Below are 19,922 nucleotides of genomic sequence, written 5' to 3'. Positions count from 1 at the left end.
CCATGGGGTCATCATAGACATTTCTCCAAAATGTGTCTATTTATTCTTTTTTGGCAGCATTTCTATATCTTTTGCCTTGTTTCCCAATTCTGTATAAAACTTTTTTGGTTCATCAATGAATTGCTAATTTTCTACTTTTCCTTTATATTTGTCTGCATATCTTGTAAGTGTTTCTGCCTGTGGTGATATCTTAGTTTGTTATTTGCAACAGTGTATGGTAGATCCTGGTCTGTTTTTAAACTGCACATTCCTTTTATCTTATCTAAGTATTTTTGTTGATCTGTTCCCTTGTCTACATTCTTCTAACAGTGACACTGCTTGTCTTAATTGCATCATATAGTTTTCTCTAGTAGATACTTCCATGTTGGCATTTGATTTATTCCTTTCCTTTCCCTTATTGCCCTTTGGTTTTGTGTTAAGAGTTTATCTGTTATTAATTTAGCCACACAGCAATATGTATATATATATATATATATATATATATATATATGTGTGTGTGTGTGTATATATATATATATATATATGTGTGTGTGTGTGTGTGTGTGTGTGTATGTATATATATAAATATTATTTTATATATATATATATATATATATATATATATATATATATATATATATATATATATATATTATTATGTATCTGTTACTGTTGTTACCAACAGTTTTAAAGATAGATGCTAGAAAAAAGGATATGGTGATCCAAGAAAAGAAGACAAGAGTAACATTGAACACTGATCATTGAAATTGCCACACCCAGTGACTACAGTGTCTTGCATACAGAGAGGCACAAAGTCATAAAATATCAGGATCTGCAGGCAAAAATGAGAGCAATGTGGAAGAAAGATCCCCAGACAGTTCCAATAGTAGTAGGAGCAAACAGGTCTTATAAAATGAATTTACAATCGTATTTAGATATGTTACCAGTCTATGTAACCCCATACGAATTGCAGAGGGAGTCATTACTGGGCACATTGTGGAAACTGCGAAGAGCACTTTTGGCTGACATCAAAGAGTGAAACAACACTAATTTCATGAACTTTAATCGTACTTTGACTTAGGAATGGGGTTCATTCCTGTCATGGTATTAGAAACCCACAAGACTTGGAGAAGTTAAAAGAGTGAAGCAATATATCCTAATTAGTTATTTTGTATCGCATGAATTTCTGTGAGTAGTTTTCATTACTTTGCTCATTTGTTTTATCAAACTTATAACATTACCAGAGTTGGAGTCTCTAAAGCATATCCTTCCCATTTGCAGGTACTCCATAACTTTATTTTCTGTCTTTAACTTGTCCATTACTAATCTTCTTGCCTACTTTCCTCCTTTGTTTTTTTTTTTTTTTCATATTGCTTTCCCCTATGCATTAATATTGCATCATGTAAAATTTCTTTCTTTCCCTTGTTCATATTTCTTCTTCAGTTGCCTCCTGCTCCTCCTGTTTCTCCTTAATTTGGGGGCTCATAGTTCCATCATGCTGTGACATAATCTGTGTTAGACTTGTTACACTAAATCCTTCACTTTGTATTTATTCCATAACTTCAGATTCTATTTGTTTAATTTTTGCTTTACTAATCTTCTGTTCTACCTACATTCCCCCATTTGAGATCTTATTTTTGTATTGTAAAACTTTCCATATCTGGGTGCCTTTACCTATATTAATCATCAAATATCTTTGGAGCTGCTTTTTTGTATTGGTTAGTTTGGCTTTCCTCCTTTGCATAAGTATTGCACCATGTCAGATCTTTATTTCCTTCCCATATCCATGTTTCTTTTTCATACCTTTCAAAAATCTCCAGATTTTGTTCTTTATATTTTTGCATTTCCTAGGTTGCTTCTTTTTTCCAACTGGCCTAAGGTTTCTTGGTCTGTATAATGTATTTCATGACTCTAAATACCAAAAAATGTAAAAGAAATCCAGGCCACCTTATGAGGTAAATAACAGTCTTTATAAAAAGTCCACAGTACTTTTTATAAAGACTGTTATTTACCTCATAAGGTGGCCTGGATTTCTTTTACATTTTTTGGTATTTGGTTCTACAATTACGTTGAGTTTGCTGTATTTCATGACTCTGTTGTATTAATCAACATAAATTTGCATTTGAAGCTTTTGACAGTTTTTCTTGTGCAAGAACTTTTCTTTCCTCTAATTTCTCTCTTAATCTTTTTGTATATCTTCTGTCCAGAAATGTTGGGCTTCTTGCATAATAGTAACAATATATAATGTCTTTCTTATTCTCAATAGTCCATTCTGTCATCTTTATGGCTGTTTTTGTGGACTACTACTTCCTTCTACAACACTCGGTCATCTTTATGGCTGTTTTTTTGGTCGATCAGTTTTTGTGGACTACTGCTTCCTTCTACAACAGGGGAGCCATCCTCCCTCTGAGCCTGGCATAGCCCCATTGTAGGAATGTTTCCATATTCTGAGGATTCTGCACTGTCATTTTTTCCAGACCTGGCACCAGTACACCTACCAGGATTGGGCACTTTTTTTATCCTGGGACTTGTACACCCAGCCATCTTTTTTATTTTTAACCTGCTTCTGTCCATGACATATGCTGTATAAAATACTCTATATATCACTGTCGTCTTGGTGAGAGTTTGTGAAAAAAGGGTCCACCTCTTGAAGGGACTCACCAAGACTTGAGGATGAATTAATTTCCAGCAACACTACTCTTCTTTGCTTGCGGATATTGTCATCTGTCCATCTGGACCCCAAAACTCCAATGTAGGATATTCTATGTAGACAGTAATGGTGCATTTTTCCACCTCCCATTATAGCATTTCACGTGATGGACTTCAGTAATGTGTAATTCACTAAATTAAGAAAGTATGAATGAAAGTGAAAAATACAAAAAAAGTTAGAAGCTCTAGTTAATACTTCCACTGTAGTCCATTCTAGACCAACCGTTTCAGTGTTATTTTATTTTGCATATCTTGCCCTTTCTCTGGTTGTCTATTATCAACTAATAACTGACTTGGTTAGGAAAGCAGGTCCATACAATAACAGGACATCAGATTGACTAGAAAGAGGCTAAAGCTGTTAATGAGCATGTATCACTCAGAGAAGTGGTAATCAGGTAATTCATCAACCAGTTTATTCCTGCTTCTGCCTATGCAACAAAAATGACTAATTCCCAGAACTTCTGGTTATACCATTGGGGTACAATGCATGCAGATGTGGCCTGGACATGACTAGTGCAGAGGTTCTAGAAGCTGCCCTGATATTAATGTTTCATTTTTCATTTTATTTATTTATTGACATATAATTACCGTAAAAGTCTAATTTCACGACCTCACAACATCTGAAAGACCTTCTTAACAATTAATTTAGCTACGAATTTGTTTATTCCTGGTCTTCTACAAAGTAGATTCAAATTTAGTTAGGTCTGCCATCATAAGACTTAAATACTGCAGCAAATAAAACTGCAAATTATGCCTTCATTGCTAAAATACTTTTATTTATTTATTTGCATTTGTTTACCGGGATAGTCCAATGGTTCATAAAGAGCACATTTTCAGTGGAGGCCAGGGGAGAAAAGCTCCACAATTATACAATAAAAAAATACATAAAGTAGCTAGAAATGCAATGAATACATTAAAAGAATAAATACAGCAGAGGTAACATATTTAACAAGTAATTGTATTGCAGGAATAATAATAACAAATTGTCATAAGATTTAACAAAGGTAAAGGAAAGGCACTGAATAGAAGGTCACAGGTTTTAAAGGAAGAAGACAAGGTGCATGTGCAATTCCAGGTGGAAGATAAAAAGTTTCGAAGGGAAATTTTGAAAGTGTCAGGATTTTGAGTAGTTCTGATAGTTGAAGGTAGGGCAGACTTTTAAAATAATTACTCTGATGATGCTTCTACTAGTAAAACAGACAGCTGGGATAACTTGTAGTACTAAAAATGCAAGTTACTGAAACTCAAAATCACCTCCAAAGTTAAATAGATTTAAAATACTGGCTTGCCTAACAAGCAGAATTTTAACTTGCAATGTTTCTTTCTGACACTGTGCATTATGTTTTCCTAAAATATAAGCTCCCTTTATCCATAATGGATATTATACAATATATCTGACTGACCAACAAGAGTCCGGACAGACATTGTTATTGTAAAGTGTCATTTAATATCTGTAAAGGTAGGTAAGTGCCAGATGGGCCCATGATAATAGCAATTGCACCCAACTTTAATAAGGTAACACTGTACAAACAGCACCATACTCCAAGGAATTCCAAACTAGCTTTGCAGATGTTACAAATGCTGTATCTTCAATTTTAGTCAATAGCAGTAGGTGTTATTTACCCCTAGGCATGTTCTGAATTTCACGTTTTCTTTTATCATAGCTTAACATTTTATGGAGTTGCAATTTCTGTCTTAGTAGTATATGTTGTAACTATTCAAACCTAAAATCTGCTTAACTACAGTAGTACAGTGAATGGACTAGACAATAAAAAGTCTTTAGTATTCAAAAATGTGTACACTGATTGGACACCATAATCCAGTTACCCACTGTAAATCGAGTGTATCCCAATAGAAAAAAGTCCGGTCACTTATTTGTTGTTGAGTGGTGTGAATCTCTATTAGAATATCTGTATTCAGATATTTTAAAAGGTAGGAAGCAAAATAGGAGACAAAAAATCTGGACATTCTGCAAAACTCTGGTAGCTAAAAGATAAAGATAAAGTTCTAGTAATATGACTGATCTTAATCTTTTCAGCTTTACTTCTCAACTGTCTAGACTTTGGTAGAATGTCCCCCACTATCCTCACATGTTAGCCCTGTCCCTCGAGCATCCAGTAATGCTGATCTTCTCCTTCTTTCGGCTTTTTCCCGCTAAGGGGTTGCCACAGAGGATCACCTGTCTGCTCATGATTGGCAGTGGAGTTTTACGGTGTCGAGTTGCCAGCCCGGCGCCCAACCTTCCACAGAAGGCGCACACGCACACACACACACACACACACACACACACACACACACACACACACACACACACACACACACACACACACATACACACACATGCACTCACTCACTCTTAGGGCCAATTTAGTGTGTCCAATCCACCTACTCCGTCTTTGGGATGTGGGAGGAAACCAGAGTGCCCGGAGGAAACCCACGCGACCACAGGGAGGACAAGCACACTCCACACAGAAGTCACCCCAGCCGAGGATTGAACCAGAAAACCTCTTGCTGTGAGGCAACAATGCTAACCACTGCACCACTGTGGCTGCCCCTTCCAGTAATGCTGATATTTAAGAAAAATAATTAAAAAAAGACACAGAGACAAATCGATATTGGTACATGCTCTTTCACAGCAGCTCCCTAGCTCTCTATTGATGTATCGTGTAAGAGTGCAGTACATCAGTAAAGCATTAACAAGATGGAAGAACACTTAAGCATCATTATACAAAGGCAATGTTCAAGAAAGGCAAGCAGTTTCTTTTTTAAATAATGTCATTGTATAATAGCAATAACCCACTCCTGAATGTGAGTATCACAGGATTTACCCACATTTGCCTTTATTTGATCCCTCATGATCAAACCACATTAACCATGGCTAAATCCTGTGTTATTCACACCCAGTCGCACGTTATTGCTAAACTGGCTGATTATCTGGTCTTCAATCTTGAAATAATTTTTATCTTAAATAGTAACCATGAGTAAGACTGGACCATTTACTTCCAGCAAATGTAAGCTGATCACTTTAGATTGTTTGATACATAAACCAAGGTCATCTAATAAAAATGTATGCTTTAATTATGTGCAAAAAGATTTTATAAAAGATTTTATAAGAGTGCTGTTTATGATCAGTTTATAAAATGAATGTTAAAGCAAGTGAGCTGACAGAGGCTGTTCAGTTTAGCTTAACTGTTTCGTTATGTTGCTTGTCCATGCTTGTATAGTAAAACAAGATATCCTTTACAATTAGAAGGAATCAAACAATGGTTACAGCTGTGTGCAACCAAGTATAAAGAATGAAAAATTGATTTGGGACTAGATTATTTTTCTTTGCTTCTCCTTGTTTGAACATCACCCCTAATATGGCTGACAAGAATGTAACTGAACTCTTACAATTTAGCATATTTAGTTCAAGGAAATAACAATCAAATTATATGAGTGTATAAACTTTTCACAAATGACAAACCAATAAATAAATAAATTAAATAAATAAATAATATTCATGCCTATTTCTCAATACATTTAGTTTGAAAAGTCCACTTTGTAGTATTATGTAGATATGAAATTATGATTATTTTCTATCACGTGTAACATTAAACTGCCTTAAGTCTTTTTGTTCATCCTACTTTCAAATGACTGAGTCTGCCATTTTCATTTCAAATGCTGGATGGGACCTCTGTGCATCCCACTGACCATTCCTTAATGCAATTGAACAATTCATAATATTTCACAATATCATTTAGAAGGGTTGTCAGATTATACTGACAATGCAGAAAAAAACTATTATAGCAGAACAAAAACATTAAATCATTATGTATATCTTAAAATGTTTCCATGAATTTGAGAAACACATTATGAGGAGTGGTGAGAATTGTTTTGAGGAATAGTTATACTTGTACTTCTCTGTTAATTGTTTCCACCAGACAGAAATTTTATTATTGTTGCAGTATCAGAACTCTAAAAAGGCTATATTTTTGTGGTCTGAATATACTCCATGTCATAGTGTCTTATAGTTTTATAAAGCCATGCTTTTGTAAAATGTGGAACTAGCTTTGGGTGTGGCTGTGGATGACCAATAAATATCTGAAAATGAATTTAGAAATCTGGATATCTCTGTAACACTTCCTTAATGACACAAGAAGAGACTAATATGGACATCTTAGTAGACTGTACTCAATGCTTAAGTGAAGCATTGAAAAAACATTCTTGTTAGCTCCCTGCAATAGCAAGCTATCTTTATTTTATAGTACTCTGTTACAACAACAGAGAATGGAAATAAAAGTAAAGCCTTCTCGGTAACCTACGGAATGTGTTTATAAGAAATCCAATGCTTATAGGACAGGTAAGATGTACCAGTATGTCTGAATGGAACCAGTAACGAGAAACAGTCCATGCTATTCTTCACATTTTCTGTCACTTTTATATTATCTGCAAAATGATTATTGAATAAAGCTTTATTTGTATGCAGTTTTCAGTGCCATAGCAGATCATTTACTTCTCTGTCCTTTGCTTGCAGTCAGCTGAAAGAAGCCATTACAGAAAACTCAGCCCTGGAGGAGCAGATCAGAAAATTACAGATTGAAATTGAACAGGTTTCCTTCAGTTTAGATAAAGGCATGTATTTTTGTCTTTTAACACTTTTTTCCTTACAATACTACATTACTCATTTGCAAGTAGAATCAGAAATTATACTTCAAAAGTTTTAATATCCAAAATGAAATGGTTTCAAGAATGAATGTGCTTCTTTTCTTCCTTCATTCGTGTGGCTTCTGCAAGTGTAATGTAGCAGATGTTTCTTTGTAAACAACAGATCAGAGAGAGTGTGCACAGAGCCAAACAAAGACCATTAAGAGGCAAATAAAAAGTAAAGCAGCATAACTATAAAGTTGTTATTTGATAGTCACATTTCTACACAGTGTATTAATGTCTTACAGCCAGTAAACAAAGGTAAGTGTGATTTAAGAACCAACAAACAGTTTAATTTTTTTGTGCCAGTTCCCATTTGTAATGAATTCTGTCTCCCATATCATAATAGGTAGAATGTGTACAGTGTGGTGTTAAAAATAATCTGGATATTATTAATGCAGCCAGATAACATCAGTCAAACTGCCTGTAGCTAGTTAGTACATGAGTGTTTAACATTTATTGTCCTTGGTGTCTCTGCAGAGTATGCCTACTACTGTGTCAGTGTTAACTTTGCCTGCTTTTGTAATTCTCATTGCAAAAGAACCAAATATTGCAGCTATACTGGGTGACCAAGTCACATTCCACAAAGCAAATGTTGAATTGTAGACAAGCTGGCTAGTAATATGTCATTTAGGTTTCTAGATTTATTGCTATAGTACTGCGTCTGTTAAACAGCTAGTTCTGATGATTTGTTTCAAAGATTAAGGGAGAAAATAGATTTATGTCAGAAAGCATCTTTAGCTAGAAACTGATGATTTTAAGCGTATATTTGAAATATGGGCACTAATTGCAAAAATGCATTATATTGTACATATACTGCTGTGATTTATCATAGCAGTAGATTTTTGAATGACCAGTGCCTAAGCTATGTGCACTACATCTTGCATAGGATATAACAGCCAGACAGCTTCCAATACTTCAGGGTATCTTCCACTTGCCCAAATCATTAGTCAGTTCAAGCTGAGCTTGACTGCAAGACACTTTGGACACCAAGCCCTTCAGAGCTTTCATGCTAACAGAATGGAGTAGTCTAGAGCCCTGAGAAGGACAGTGCTAGGAAAAGAAAAATGTATGTCCACACACTGTAATAAAAATACATAAACGTAACGGGGTTGGAGGAGGGTGCGGCTACAGCACCACCGATCATTCGAACATCTATTATTATGGTAAGTTTACTTACACAACTGTACTGTTTTTTACACTGATCACTACAGCAGTAGCCTAAGCTAAATGGGTAGATTACCATGGATTAGATAGACTGGGAGGAGGAAGGATCAGGATCCATGAGCCCCTGGAGAATTGCAAGAGGAGATCCTGTCCTAGACCTAGAGAAGCTATTTATTTCACAGTGCTTTGTACAAGTACATGCTACTGCTTCTCGAATCCACCCCTTTCCAAAAAGCCCCAGATAAAGCCTAGGCCCCGGTACAATAAGCCTTGACCCTCCCTGCAATCATTTTGTTTTGGTGGGAGTAGCAAAAGTAATTGCGTGAGGCAAACATTCGTAAGTAGGCTGTTTTGACACTAGTTGTCCTTTTTTTTAACTTTCACAAGAAATGAAAACTGATCAGAAGTTCTGAAAGATTTTGTTCTGTCAGATAGTACTTGAGTTGTCTGTGGACGTCCGAGGTAATAAGTATCCATTCTCCCTCATTTTCAGGTTCACTCACCTAAAACAATCACAAAAAAGAAGAATAGTAGTATAGAAAACATTAAAACATATAAATGACGAATAATAAATAAAAAAGTATTGTCTAAAAGTGTATATGAGTATCATAACACTAAACTGGCTTTAAGAATTGGGCTAATAGATAAATTCTCATTTAATCGTGGAAATACTGTAACTGCCATTTGAGTTCTTTTAATTCCAAATACTCTTCTACCAGTCCCCCACATTACCCTTGTTCCACATGCTCTATTATAATAAACTTAAAATAATGGCCACCATTTGTTCAAATATGGGCAGCTAAAACATTTTAAGCTCTTTTCTCCATATATCATAATAATGTTGGTATAGCCTATTTCTAAAGGAATTCTTTGTTTTTCCTGTATAAAGCAGTAACAGCTAAACAGGAGATACAACTGTAGCACTAAATTTGTGGTTTACCTTGCTCTTTGCCAAAAATACACTTGTTTTTATATAAAATGATTTAGCTGCCCATATTTCAACAAAGAGTATTTGGAATTAAAAGAACTCAAATGGCAGCTACGGACCAATGCTACAGTATTTCCAGGATTAAATGAGAATTTATCTATTAGCCCAGTTCTTAGGCTTAAAGCCAGTTTAGTGTTATGATACTCATATACACTTTTAGACAATACTGTTTTTATTTATCATTTTTCATTTATATGTTTTAATGTTTTCTATAGTATTAAATTTATTATTTTTTGTTAGGGATTCATATTAATATGTTTCTTTTATTGCATTGTATTCAAATGTTAAATAAGTGTCAGAGATGCTTTAAGAAGTGCTTTCTTTAGGTTAACAATTAGCCTTTAATTAGGTAGAGGTGTATTTAAGGCATTGTAAAGCAATAGGGCACCTGAATGGCAGACAATAAGCTGTACTATGGAAAGACACCCTACCCCCCCCCCCTTCTACCAGTCACCCTTGGTGTCCCTCAAGGATCTATATTAGGCCCCTTCCTATTCTCCATATTCATTAATGACCTACCCAAAGTTTTCCCAAATGCGACATGTATTCAGTATGCAGATGACTCAACCCTAATCTGCTGTGCCACCACACCCACAGAATTACAATTTCTGTCCCAAATCACTTTCAACAAAGTAGAGAACTGGCTCACTACTCACCGTCTCCTATTGAACCCAAATAAAACCAAACTTTTACTTTTCTCCCCTACCTGTAAGGTCACATCACCACTTCTTACCATTACATCTAACAGTGGCACCATAATATCCCCATAACCTTGTACTAAACTACTAGGGGTAATCATCAACAACAATCTGAAGTTTGATGCTCACACAGACAAAACTGTCAAAACAGTTAACAAAAAACTAGGCTCTTTATACAGGATTAAACAATTCCTAACCCCATCTGCCAGAAGTGCTGTTGCCCGAACACACCTCCTATCAACCCTTCTCTACGCTTTTGTAGAGTTTGTATCACATCATATTGATAGAGTCCTATATCTGGGAATAACAATAGAATATAGTCAGATGGTCAGTGAGACAGAAGAGTCATAGGTGAGTGACTGCCCTGTTGGACTATGTGGTGTGAACGAGAACAGACAGGGCTATAAATAAAAGAGATAATTAGTAGGGTGTGCAGAATTACACATAATTACAAAATCAAACAATGGAACTCAAGCCAGAGTGAGGAGAAAAGGCTGGGTGGTGGTGGGGGGGTGCACAGGGCATTTGAAAATGGTACTAAATCAAGACAATAGAGGATTGTTACATGGAAATGTTGACATAGATATTGTTATACCCTAAAAAGACTTCCATGGATCTTCCCACATGTTCAGAATAATGGTTGTAAGTATGTGGAGAGTGACAGAAGAAACTCGGAGCATGTTTCTTGGGACTAGGAAGAGTTAATTGTGTTTAAAGACACACTGTTATGTGTCCTCAGGCAGATGCTGGGTGAACATATGAAAGTTACTAAAGATATGATGCTGTTAAATTGGAGTTGGGAAACTAGAATGTCTGGACATAAGACAGTGTTACTAACTTTAATTATATTATCAGCCAAAAACGTCATAGCCAGAAAGTGGAAATCAAGGGTTAGACCAAACTCAGACGTACGTTGAAATAAAGTAAGTGGAGGGAGGTGTTAGGTAGGGAAAAGAACAAGATGCATATCCTTAACTGGAATTTGTGAGGCCATTCCCTTTGTAATGAGTGATGGGTAAAAAAATATTAGGGAGACATGAAAGAAAGTTGCTGTTTGTCGTTTTTGCATTTAAGATACCTTGCTCACTAAAGCAATTATGTAAGTCAGCACTAAAATATTAAAAGCACTACACCCTCACAAACTCCCTTTGAGTACCTCGTTCCCCATTGGCCCTTTTTTTTCAATTATAAAGGAATTCCCAATACTATTCTAGCATGTCCAAAGGTCAGTTGTCAATCTCCTCTCCAGTCCAGCTGGTGAATCTGGGAATCTTGAGGCAATGTTACAACTGCCTCATGTACACAGACAACTCTCTTCTCCTCCCAACAAATTCCAACACATGTGAGAGATGCAACCATATAGCCATACTGGAGGCTAAGCTCTCTCAACTCAGTACTGGCGAAACCAGTCAGGAGGAGAAGGAAACTACACTCACTACAATTCCAGTCTCACATAGACCTACCATGACAGCAAACCAAACACATAAACACACAAAAACATACTCGGAGGCTCTAAATAAAAATCTGCCTAAGCAGCAGAGACCTCCAAAGCAGACACCCAAGCAACCGCTGCCCCAAAACAAAACACATGCAACATATAGCTCACAAAGCCAGTGTGCCGAACAGTCACAGCCCTTAAGGCTAAACAACACACCTGATACACTTGTAATAGGTGACTCTATCGTCAGGCACACTGACGTCCTGCTCACCAGGCTGAACAAGGAGAAGGTCATGGTGAGCTGCCTGTCGGGTGCTAGGATCCACCACATAACACAAGCACTCAGGTCACTCCAAGGCAAGTACAAATATGACTCAGTCATTGTCCATGCTGGTGTGAATGACCTGAGACGTACCTCCCTGGACTACATGAAAAGAGACATAGAGGAGCTCTCTGAGCATGTAGCCCAGGCCGGTATGACCCTGACCTTGAGTAGCATCTTACCCTCACCAAGAATGATGCCACAATATGAAGACAAGATGATCAATTTCAACAATTGGCTTAAGTATTGGTGTCATTCAAAGGGGATCCAATGCCTGTCAGCCTAGGATGACATGCTCGACAAGCCAGGATGCTTTGTTAGGGACGGCTTGCACCAGTCACCCCTGGGCTTTTGGATATTGGCAAAGGCTCTTGCTACCCCCATAGTGCCTTTTTTAGGCAAGGCTCAAAAGACAAACCCACCTCCATAGGTATCACAAGGGATAAGAAACTAGGAGTAATGCTACTCAACGCCAGAAGTCTAAACCTCAAGATGCACGCACTCGAAACTCTCCTTAGCATGGAGAACATCGATATCTGTGCAGTAACAGAAACCTGGTTCAAGGCTCCTGAGAGCACCCCAGCACTACCAGGTTATACCTCATACCATGCTTTTCGGCCCCAAAACTTGGACCGAACCACAAAAGGAGGGGGAGTATCAATATTCATCAAAGATACCCACACCTCCAGGTTGGTGGCATAGCATGAAGCATCAGAGACTATCCATGTGCAACTAACAGTGGGTAAAACTGCCTTCCAGTTTATAGCCTGCTACAGACCACCCTCCCAAACCCAGGAACCCCACTCAGCCTTCCTGAGAACATTGGCAAATATGAAGGTCTCTCTAAACACCATTATATTGGGTGACTTCAACTACTCAAACATAGACTGGGAGCATTACTCTAGCTCCAACACCCTAGCCCAAAGGTTCCTAGAATTTATAAACTCAAATGCTATGGAACAACTTGTTACCACTCCCACAAGAGGGGAAAACATACTGGACCTGATCATCACCAACATGGGGACTCTATGCTCCAGATCAGAAGTGTATCCCTCACTGGTAAGATCAAACCATAAACTAATCTCACTGGATATTCACATCCCGACTCCACCCCCTGCCCTGAAAACCACAGTGAAAAACTTCTCTAAAGCAAATTTCACACTCCTCAAAACCGAGGTGGAATCCTTCAAAGCCCCCGGGCCTGTGGAAAATACGGCCCAGACCGCAGAATCCTTTATAAACGCATTCTATGAACACCTTCAGGAATGCATGGATCATGCAATCCCAAATAAAACCAAGACCCAATCCTAGAAAGGCAGACATCCTGTCTGGTGGACCCCAGCCATAAACAAACTATACAATAGAAGGAGGAAGCTACTACATGATAGAGCAAAATCCCAAAAAGGGAAGGCATCTCTGATCAGTATTAGCAAAAAACTACGAGCACTCATAAAATCGTCTAAGGCCAGCTTCGAGAGAACAATTGCATGGGACACTAAGGATAATCACAAGGCTTTCTTTAGTTATGTTAGGAACCTGGGTGGGAATTCCCAGATATGCTGAGAATTAGTCCAAAATGACAAAAAATACACCGAACCCACAGACATTGCCAACATCCTAGCTGACAGGTTCAGCGCAAACTTTTCCCTCCCTCCCCACCAAAAGGGCAAATATCTATCCCAGCAGAGTGCTGCCCCCCTGACATCTCAGATGCTCAGGTAAGAGCTGCCCTCTCCAAAGCAAAAATCACAGCATCAATGGGACCAGACGGTGTCCCGGGCTGCGTCCTACATGAACGCCAAGAAGAGTTAAACCCAAACATAAAACTACTGTTCAGTCTCAGCCTTACTACAGGATATGTACCCAAAGAGTGGCGTACAGCAACAGTAGTCCCTCTCCACAAAGGTGGTGCCTCAACGGATCCTGGAAACTATCGCCCCATAAGCCTGACTAGCTTGGTCTGCAAAGCTATGGAAAGGATCATCATGGACCTCATAAATAAAGATATTGGGGACCTACAGACACTGGATCCTACCCAGTTTGGCTTTGTTAAGGGCAGATCCTGCCTCTTAAACCTGGTTGATTTCTTTGAAACAGTCACCAAGGCCATTGACGAGGGGAAGGTGGTCCACACAGCCTACCTGGACCTCACAAAAGCCTTCGATACAATACCCCAATCGGGCATTATAGATAAGCTCACCAGCTTAAATATAAACCCCTATGTCACTAGATGGGTTGCAAACTGGCTCAAGGACAGAACCCACATATTTAGAATTGCTGGAGCCATGTCAGACTCCAAACCAGTTACAAGTGGCGTCCCACAAGGCTCAGTCCTGGGACCTCTCTTGTTCGGTATATATTTCTCGGAGGTACAGGCCAACACAGAAGGACTGTGGCTGACCAAGTTCGCAGATGACTGCAAACTGGGCGCCATAATTGACTCTCCGGCCAACACAAGCATCCTCTAAAAGGGCCTCATAGAAACAGACAACTGGTGCCAGAGCCATGGCCTCAAGCTAAATGCCAAAATATGTATAGTCATCCCCTTTGGCAAAAACAAAGTGCCCACAAATTACCACATAGGTGGAAATCCATTAAGTACAGAAGAAGTAATTAGGGACCTGGGGACCCAAGTTGATAGCAATCTCTCATTTGACAACCACGTGGCCAAAGTGGTTAGAAAAACATTTTATATAGCCCCCCTAATCATGAAGGGATTCACATCTAGATCAGGGGAGGTCATCATTCTTCTTTACTCATCCCTCATCAGGCCCATAATTGAGTACAATGCCCCTTTTGGGATGTACCTTACCAGACACCTAGAGCAACTGGAAAGACCCCAAAAGTACCTCACTAAGAGGATCAAAGGGCTCAAACAGATGCCATATGCTGCCCGGTTAAAGAAACTCCAGCTCTACTCAGTGGCATACCGCCTGCTGAGAGGCGATCTGTGCCTGATGTATAAAGCCATGTCCAACCCGGAATTAATGGACATGCTGCACCTCAGAAAATCCAAATCCCATCGAGCTATGCGCTCGAGAGACTTGAACCTCAGCACTGAAATAAATAGGGCATGCTGGAGGGACAGATTCATAACCCAGAGGCTCCCTTCACTGTGGAATAAAATCCCAGTCCAGGTTAGGCAGAGTCCCTTATTGACTCTCTTCAAGAGGAATCTTGATGAGTGGATGGGAGATCGTAGGTTTACCCCAGGTATCACTTCTGTGTCACTGTTAGACAGAGGCACAATATACTAACCTCAAAAAAGGGCATAGCAAAATTTATTTAAAGTGGGTGGTGAAAGCCAAACACACTCTGGCTAGGCTTATAAATGCCCTAGGGCAGATAGCCTAGTATGAACCTATGAACCTATGAAAATGGCACGGAAATAAGAGTGTCGTCAATGTCATCACGATTTATTGTTTGGAAATGTCTATATTTTGATATTAAAGTTAATAAAAAAAGTGAAAAAAAATGAATATGTAAATTCATTAAGTATATGATTCCAATATAATATTGATGAGTTCGGATCCTTATTGTTTGATAAACTTGAGTTCAAAAAAAGATATTCGAAAAATCAAAAAATAAAAAAAGAGTGCAAGGGTTTTCATTTTGCTGAACATGTTTTGTTAAAGGAAGGGAGAACTGTTTAAGTATTGCTAAGCATGTAATGAAAAATGTGTAAAATATTTTATTACAAGAAATGGCCCCTTTTTAAATACAGTTCCCTTCTTTAACAAATTTTAAATCTAGTGTAGCTGATACAAAATATGCGGGTATGCAGATTGGCATCATATTTTTCGATGGCCATTGCCATGAGTGGTAGTTTGCCCTATTAACCTACAAATTAATTAATTAATGTAGATTTACTGTCTGACTGAAGATGTGTACATAATTTTTATTTGTGTTTACATTTTGGAATTAATCCATATTAATACTGAAATCTGAATCTCGGTCTTTGCCCCTAGGCTTGAGCTATGGCTGAAAAGTATTGGTTGGACCAAACTAGCATCTAGATTAACAAGTAATAAACACATGGACATAGCTTTATCTTACTTCAACATATACTTGATCATACTTTGATGGTAATGCTGACAAGCAGCAAATTAAACAAGGAAAAAAGTCCGTCGGTGAAACTAGCATTATTATTATATTCTTCCTTAACAGCAATGCAGATTTGATTATTTTTTGCTATTTTTTTTCAGATTTTTTTATGTTATTCAATTTTATTTTATTTTATTAGATTTAATACAGAATACTAATAAAATAAGCTGCTATCAAATATATTATTTTCTCTATACTTGGATATTAAACTCAGTGTATATTTTGCACTTGAATATGTTTTTGAATAGTGTAACATTGTTTCCTTTCATAGAATTTGTTATTCAGATGTTTAAGTTTCTTTGCTTTTAACTGCAAATGTTTTATGCACTTTTCAGCAAGAACTCATGCTGAGATATTATATAAACAGAATATCTTGTGTTCCCCTTTCATTTAGGTCTCATAACTTACAGATAAACCATTTTACACAAATTGTAACATCAGATGCAATCCAGCACTAAATCTTTTTCCTTCAGCTGTTCCCATTAGAGGTCGCCACAGCGGATCATCTGTTTCCATTTCTTCCTGTCCTCTGCATCTTGCTCTGCACACCAACTACCTGCATGTCCTCTCTCACCACATCTATAAACCTTATTTTAGGCCTTTCTCTTTTCCTCTTACCTGGCAGCTTTATCCTTAAAATCCTTTTCTAAATATACCCAGCATCCCTCATCAGCACATGTCCAAACCAAAGCAATCTCACCTCTCTGGCTTTGTCTCCAAACCGTCCAACCTGGGCTGACTTTCTAATATACTTATTCCTAATCCTGTCTACCCTTGTCACACCCAGTGCAAATCTTAACATCTTTAACTCTGCCACATCCAGCTCTGACACCTGCCTTTTTGTCACTGGCATTGTCTCCAACCCATATAACATAGCTGGTCTCACTACCCTCTTGTAGACCTTCCCTTTCACTCTTACTGGTACTCGTCTGTCACAAATCACTCCTGACACTCTTCTCCACCCACTCCACCCTGCCTGTAATCTCTTCTTCACCTCTCTTCCACACTCACCATTACTCTGAACTGTTGATCCCAGGTATTTAAACTCATCCACCTTCGCCAGCTGTACTCCCTGCATCCTCACCATTCCTCTATCCTCCCTCTCATTCACACACATATATTCTGTCTTAGTCCTGCTGACCTTCATTCCTGTCCTCTCTAGAGCATATCTCCACCTCTCCAGGGTCTCCTCAACCTGTTCCCTAATCTCACTACAGATCACAATGTCATCTGCAAACATTATAGTCCACGGGGACTCCTGTCTAATCTCATCTGTCAACCTGTCCATCACCACTGCAAATAATAAAGGGGTCAGAACTGATCCTTGATGTAATCCCAACTCCACCTTAAATGCATCTGTCACTCCCACTGCAGATCTCACCTCTGTCACACTACCCTTGTACATATCCTGTACCACTCTTACATACTTCTCTGCCACTCCGACTTCCTCATACAATACCACAACTCCTCTCTAGGCACCCTGTTATATGCTTTCTCTAAGTCCACAAAGACACAATGCAACTCCTTCTGACCTTCTCTGTACTTCTCTATCAATACTCTCAGACCAAACATTGCATCTGTAATGCTCTTTCCCGGCATGAAACCATACTGCTGATCACTAATCATCACATCCCTTCTTAACCTAGCTTCTACTACTATTTCCCATAAGTTCATGCTGTGACTGATCAATTTTATCCCTCTGTAGTTACTACAGCTCTGCACATCACCCTTATTCTTAAAAATCGGTACCAAAACACATTTTCTCCACTCCCCAGGCATCCTCTCACTTTCCAAGATTTCATTAAATAATCTGGTTAAGAATTCCACTGCCATTTCCCGTAAACACCTCCATGCTTCCACAGGTATGTCATCTGGACCAACAGCCTTTCCATTCTTCATCCTCTTCATAGCTATCCTTGCTTCATCCTTGCTAATCCATTGTACTTCATGATTCATTATCCCCACATCATCTAACCTTCTCTCCCTCTCATTCTCTTCATTCATCAACCCCTCAAAGTACCCTTTCCATCTCCTCAACACACTCTCCTAGCTTGTGAGTATGTTTCCCTCATTATCCTTTATCACCTTTACCTGCTGCACATCTTTCCTAGCTTGGTCCCTCTGTCTAGCCAATTGGTACAGGTCCTTTTCTCCCTCCTTAGTGTCCAACCTTTCATACAACTCTTCATATGCCTTATCCTTAGCCTTTGCCACCTCTCTCTTTGCCATGCACCTCATCTCCTTATACTCCTGTCTACTTTCTTCATCTTTCTGACAATCCCACTTCTTCTTCGCCAGCCACTTTCTCTGTATACTCTCTTGTACTTCCTCATCCCACCACTAGGTCTCCTTGTCCTCCTTCCTCTGTCCAGATGTCTCACCAAGCACCTTTCTAGCAGTCTCCCTTACTAGCTCTGCTATAGTTACCCAGCTGTTCGGTAACTCTTCACTGCCACCCAGTGCCTGTCTTAACTCTTTTCTGAACTCCACCTCACAATCACTCTTTTTCAATTTCCACCATTTGATCCTTGGCGCAGCTCTCACACTCCTCCTCCTCTTCTTGATCACCAACGTCATTCTACAGACCATCATTTTATGCTGCCTAACTACACTTTCCCCCGTCACCACTTTACAGTCTCCAATCTCCTTCAAACTGGCCCTCCTGCATAGGATATAATCCACCTGTGTGCATCTCCCTCCACTCTTGTATGTCACCCTGTGCTCCTCCCACTTGTTAAAATACCAATTCACCACAGCCATGTCCATCCTTTCTGCAAAATCCACTACCATCTGACTTTCTGCATTCCTTTCCACCATACCTACCCATCACTTCCTCATCTCCTCTGTTCCCTTCACCAACATGCCCATTGAAATCTGCTCTGATCACCACACTCTCACCCTTGGATACAGTCATCACCACTTCATCCAACTCACTCCAAAATTTTTCTTTCTCATCCATCGCACACCCAACTTGCCAAGCATATGCACTAACAACATTCATCATTACACTATCAATTTACAGCTTCATAAACGTCACTCTGTCTGACACTCTTTTCACCTCCAAAACAGTCTTGGCATACTGTTACTTCAGGATAACCTCTACCCCATTTCTCCTCCCATCCACACCATGATTGAACAATTTGAACCCGCCTCCAATACACCTTGCCTTACTCCCCTTCCATCTGTTCTCTTGCACACACAATATATCAACCTTCCTTTTGTCCATCATATCAGCTAGCTCTCCCCCTATACCAGTCATGCTGCCAACATTCAAATTTCCTAACCTCACTACCACACTCCTAACCTTTCTCCTCTCTTCCTGCCTTCGGGTATGCCTTCCCCCTCCTCTTCTCCTTCTCCTCCACTTAATAAAAGGATTTAAGGATAGTGCTATGGACACATTTATGAATGCTGCTGAATAATTTGATTTTGTCTATATTCCATTTTCAGCAAAATCTTCAATAAGCTGAGCTTTTCTGTATTAAAAAAATCCATATAGTCTTTGTACTAGCCTATGCCATTAACTTACATTCAACAGCCTCCTAAGCGGTCTAATTATCATATAACCAGGCGTATGATAAGAACATCCACCATGATCATACTTATTGAATGTCTACCTAGAACCCCTCATCCACTGTTTATACATTAAACATGTTGGGGGTTGGGATTAACATCAATAATCACTATAATGGGGGCAGAACTAGCCACCAGTATGGCAGCACCAAGTTTGTGAAGCTCCAGATCTCCGGGACTTCCTTTGCCAGCATTGGCACTGACTGCCATGTGGCTGATTAACTTAGGAACAACTTTATGGCCAGCAAACTGGATCAG

General features: G+C 38.8%; 1 protein-coding gene across 1 annotated transcript in view; it reads left to right on the top strand.

Annotated features, from left to right (window-relative positions):
• Window positions 1-19,922, top strand: part of LOC122794347 (chitinase-like protein PB1E7.04c) — a 1,804,082-nt gene that overhangs the window by 1,721,049 nt on the left and 63,111 nt on the right. Inside the window, exon 13 of the mRNA XM_044062662.1 lies at window positions 7,205-7,302. Coding sequence (XP_043918597.1) covers window positions 7,205-7,302 — 98 coding nt within the window. The remainder of the gene's footprint in view (window positions 1-7,204; window positions 7,303-19,922) is intronic.

The sequence above is a fragment of the Protopterus annectens genome, chromosome 1.part0 (genome assembly GCF_019279795.1).
Source record: "Protopterus annectens isolate FY-2018-M chromosome 1.part0, PAN1.0, whole genome shotgun sequence".
Taxonomy (NCBI): domain Eukaryota; kingdom Metazoa; phylum Chordata; order Ceratodontiformes; family Protopteridae; genus Protopterus; species Protopterus annectens.
The sequence above is the reverse complement of the archived record's forward strand: the minus strand, read 5'-3'. Positions and strand labels throughout refer to the sequence as shown.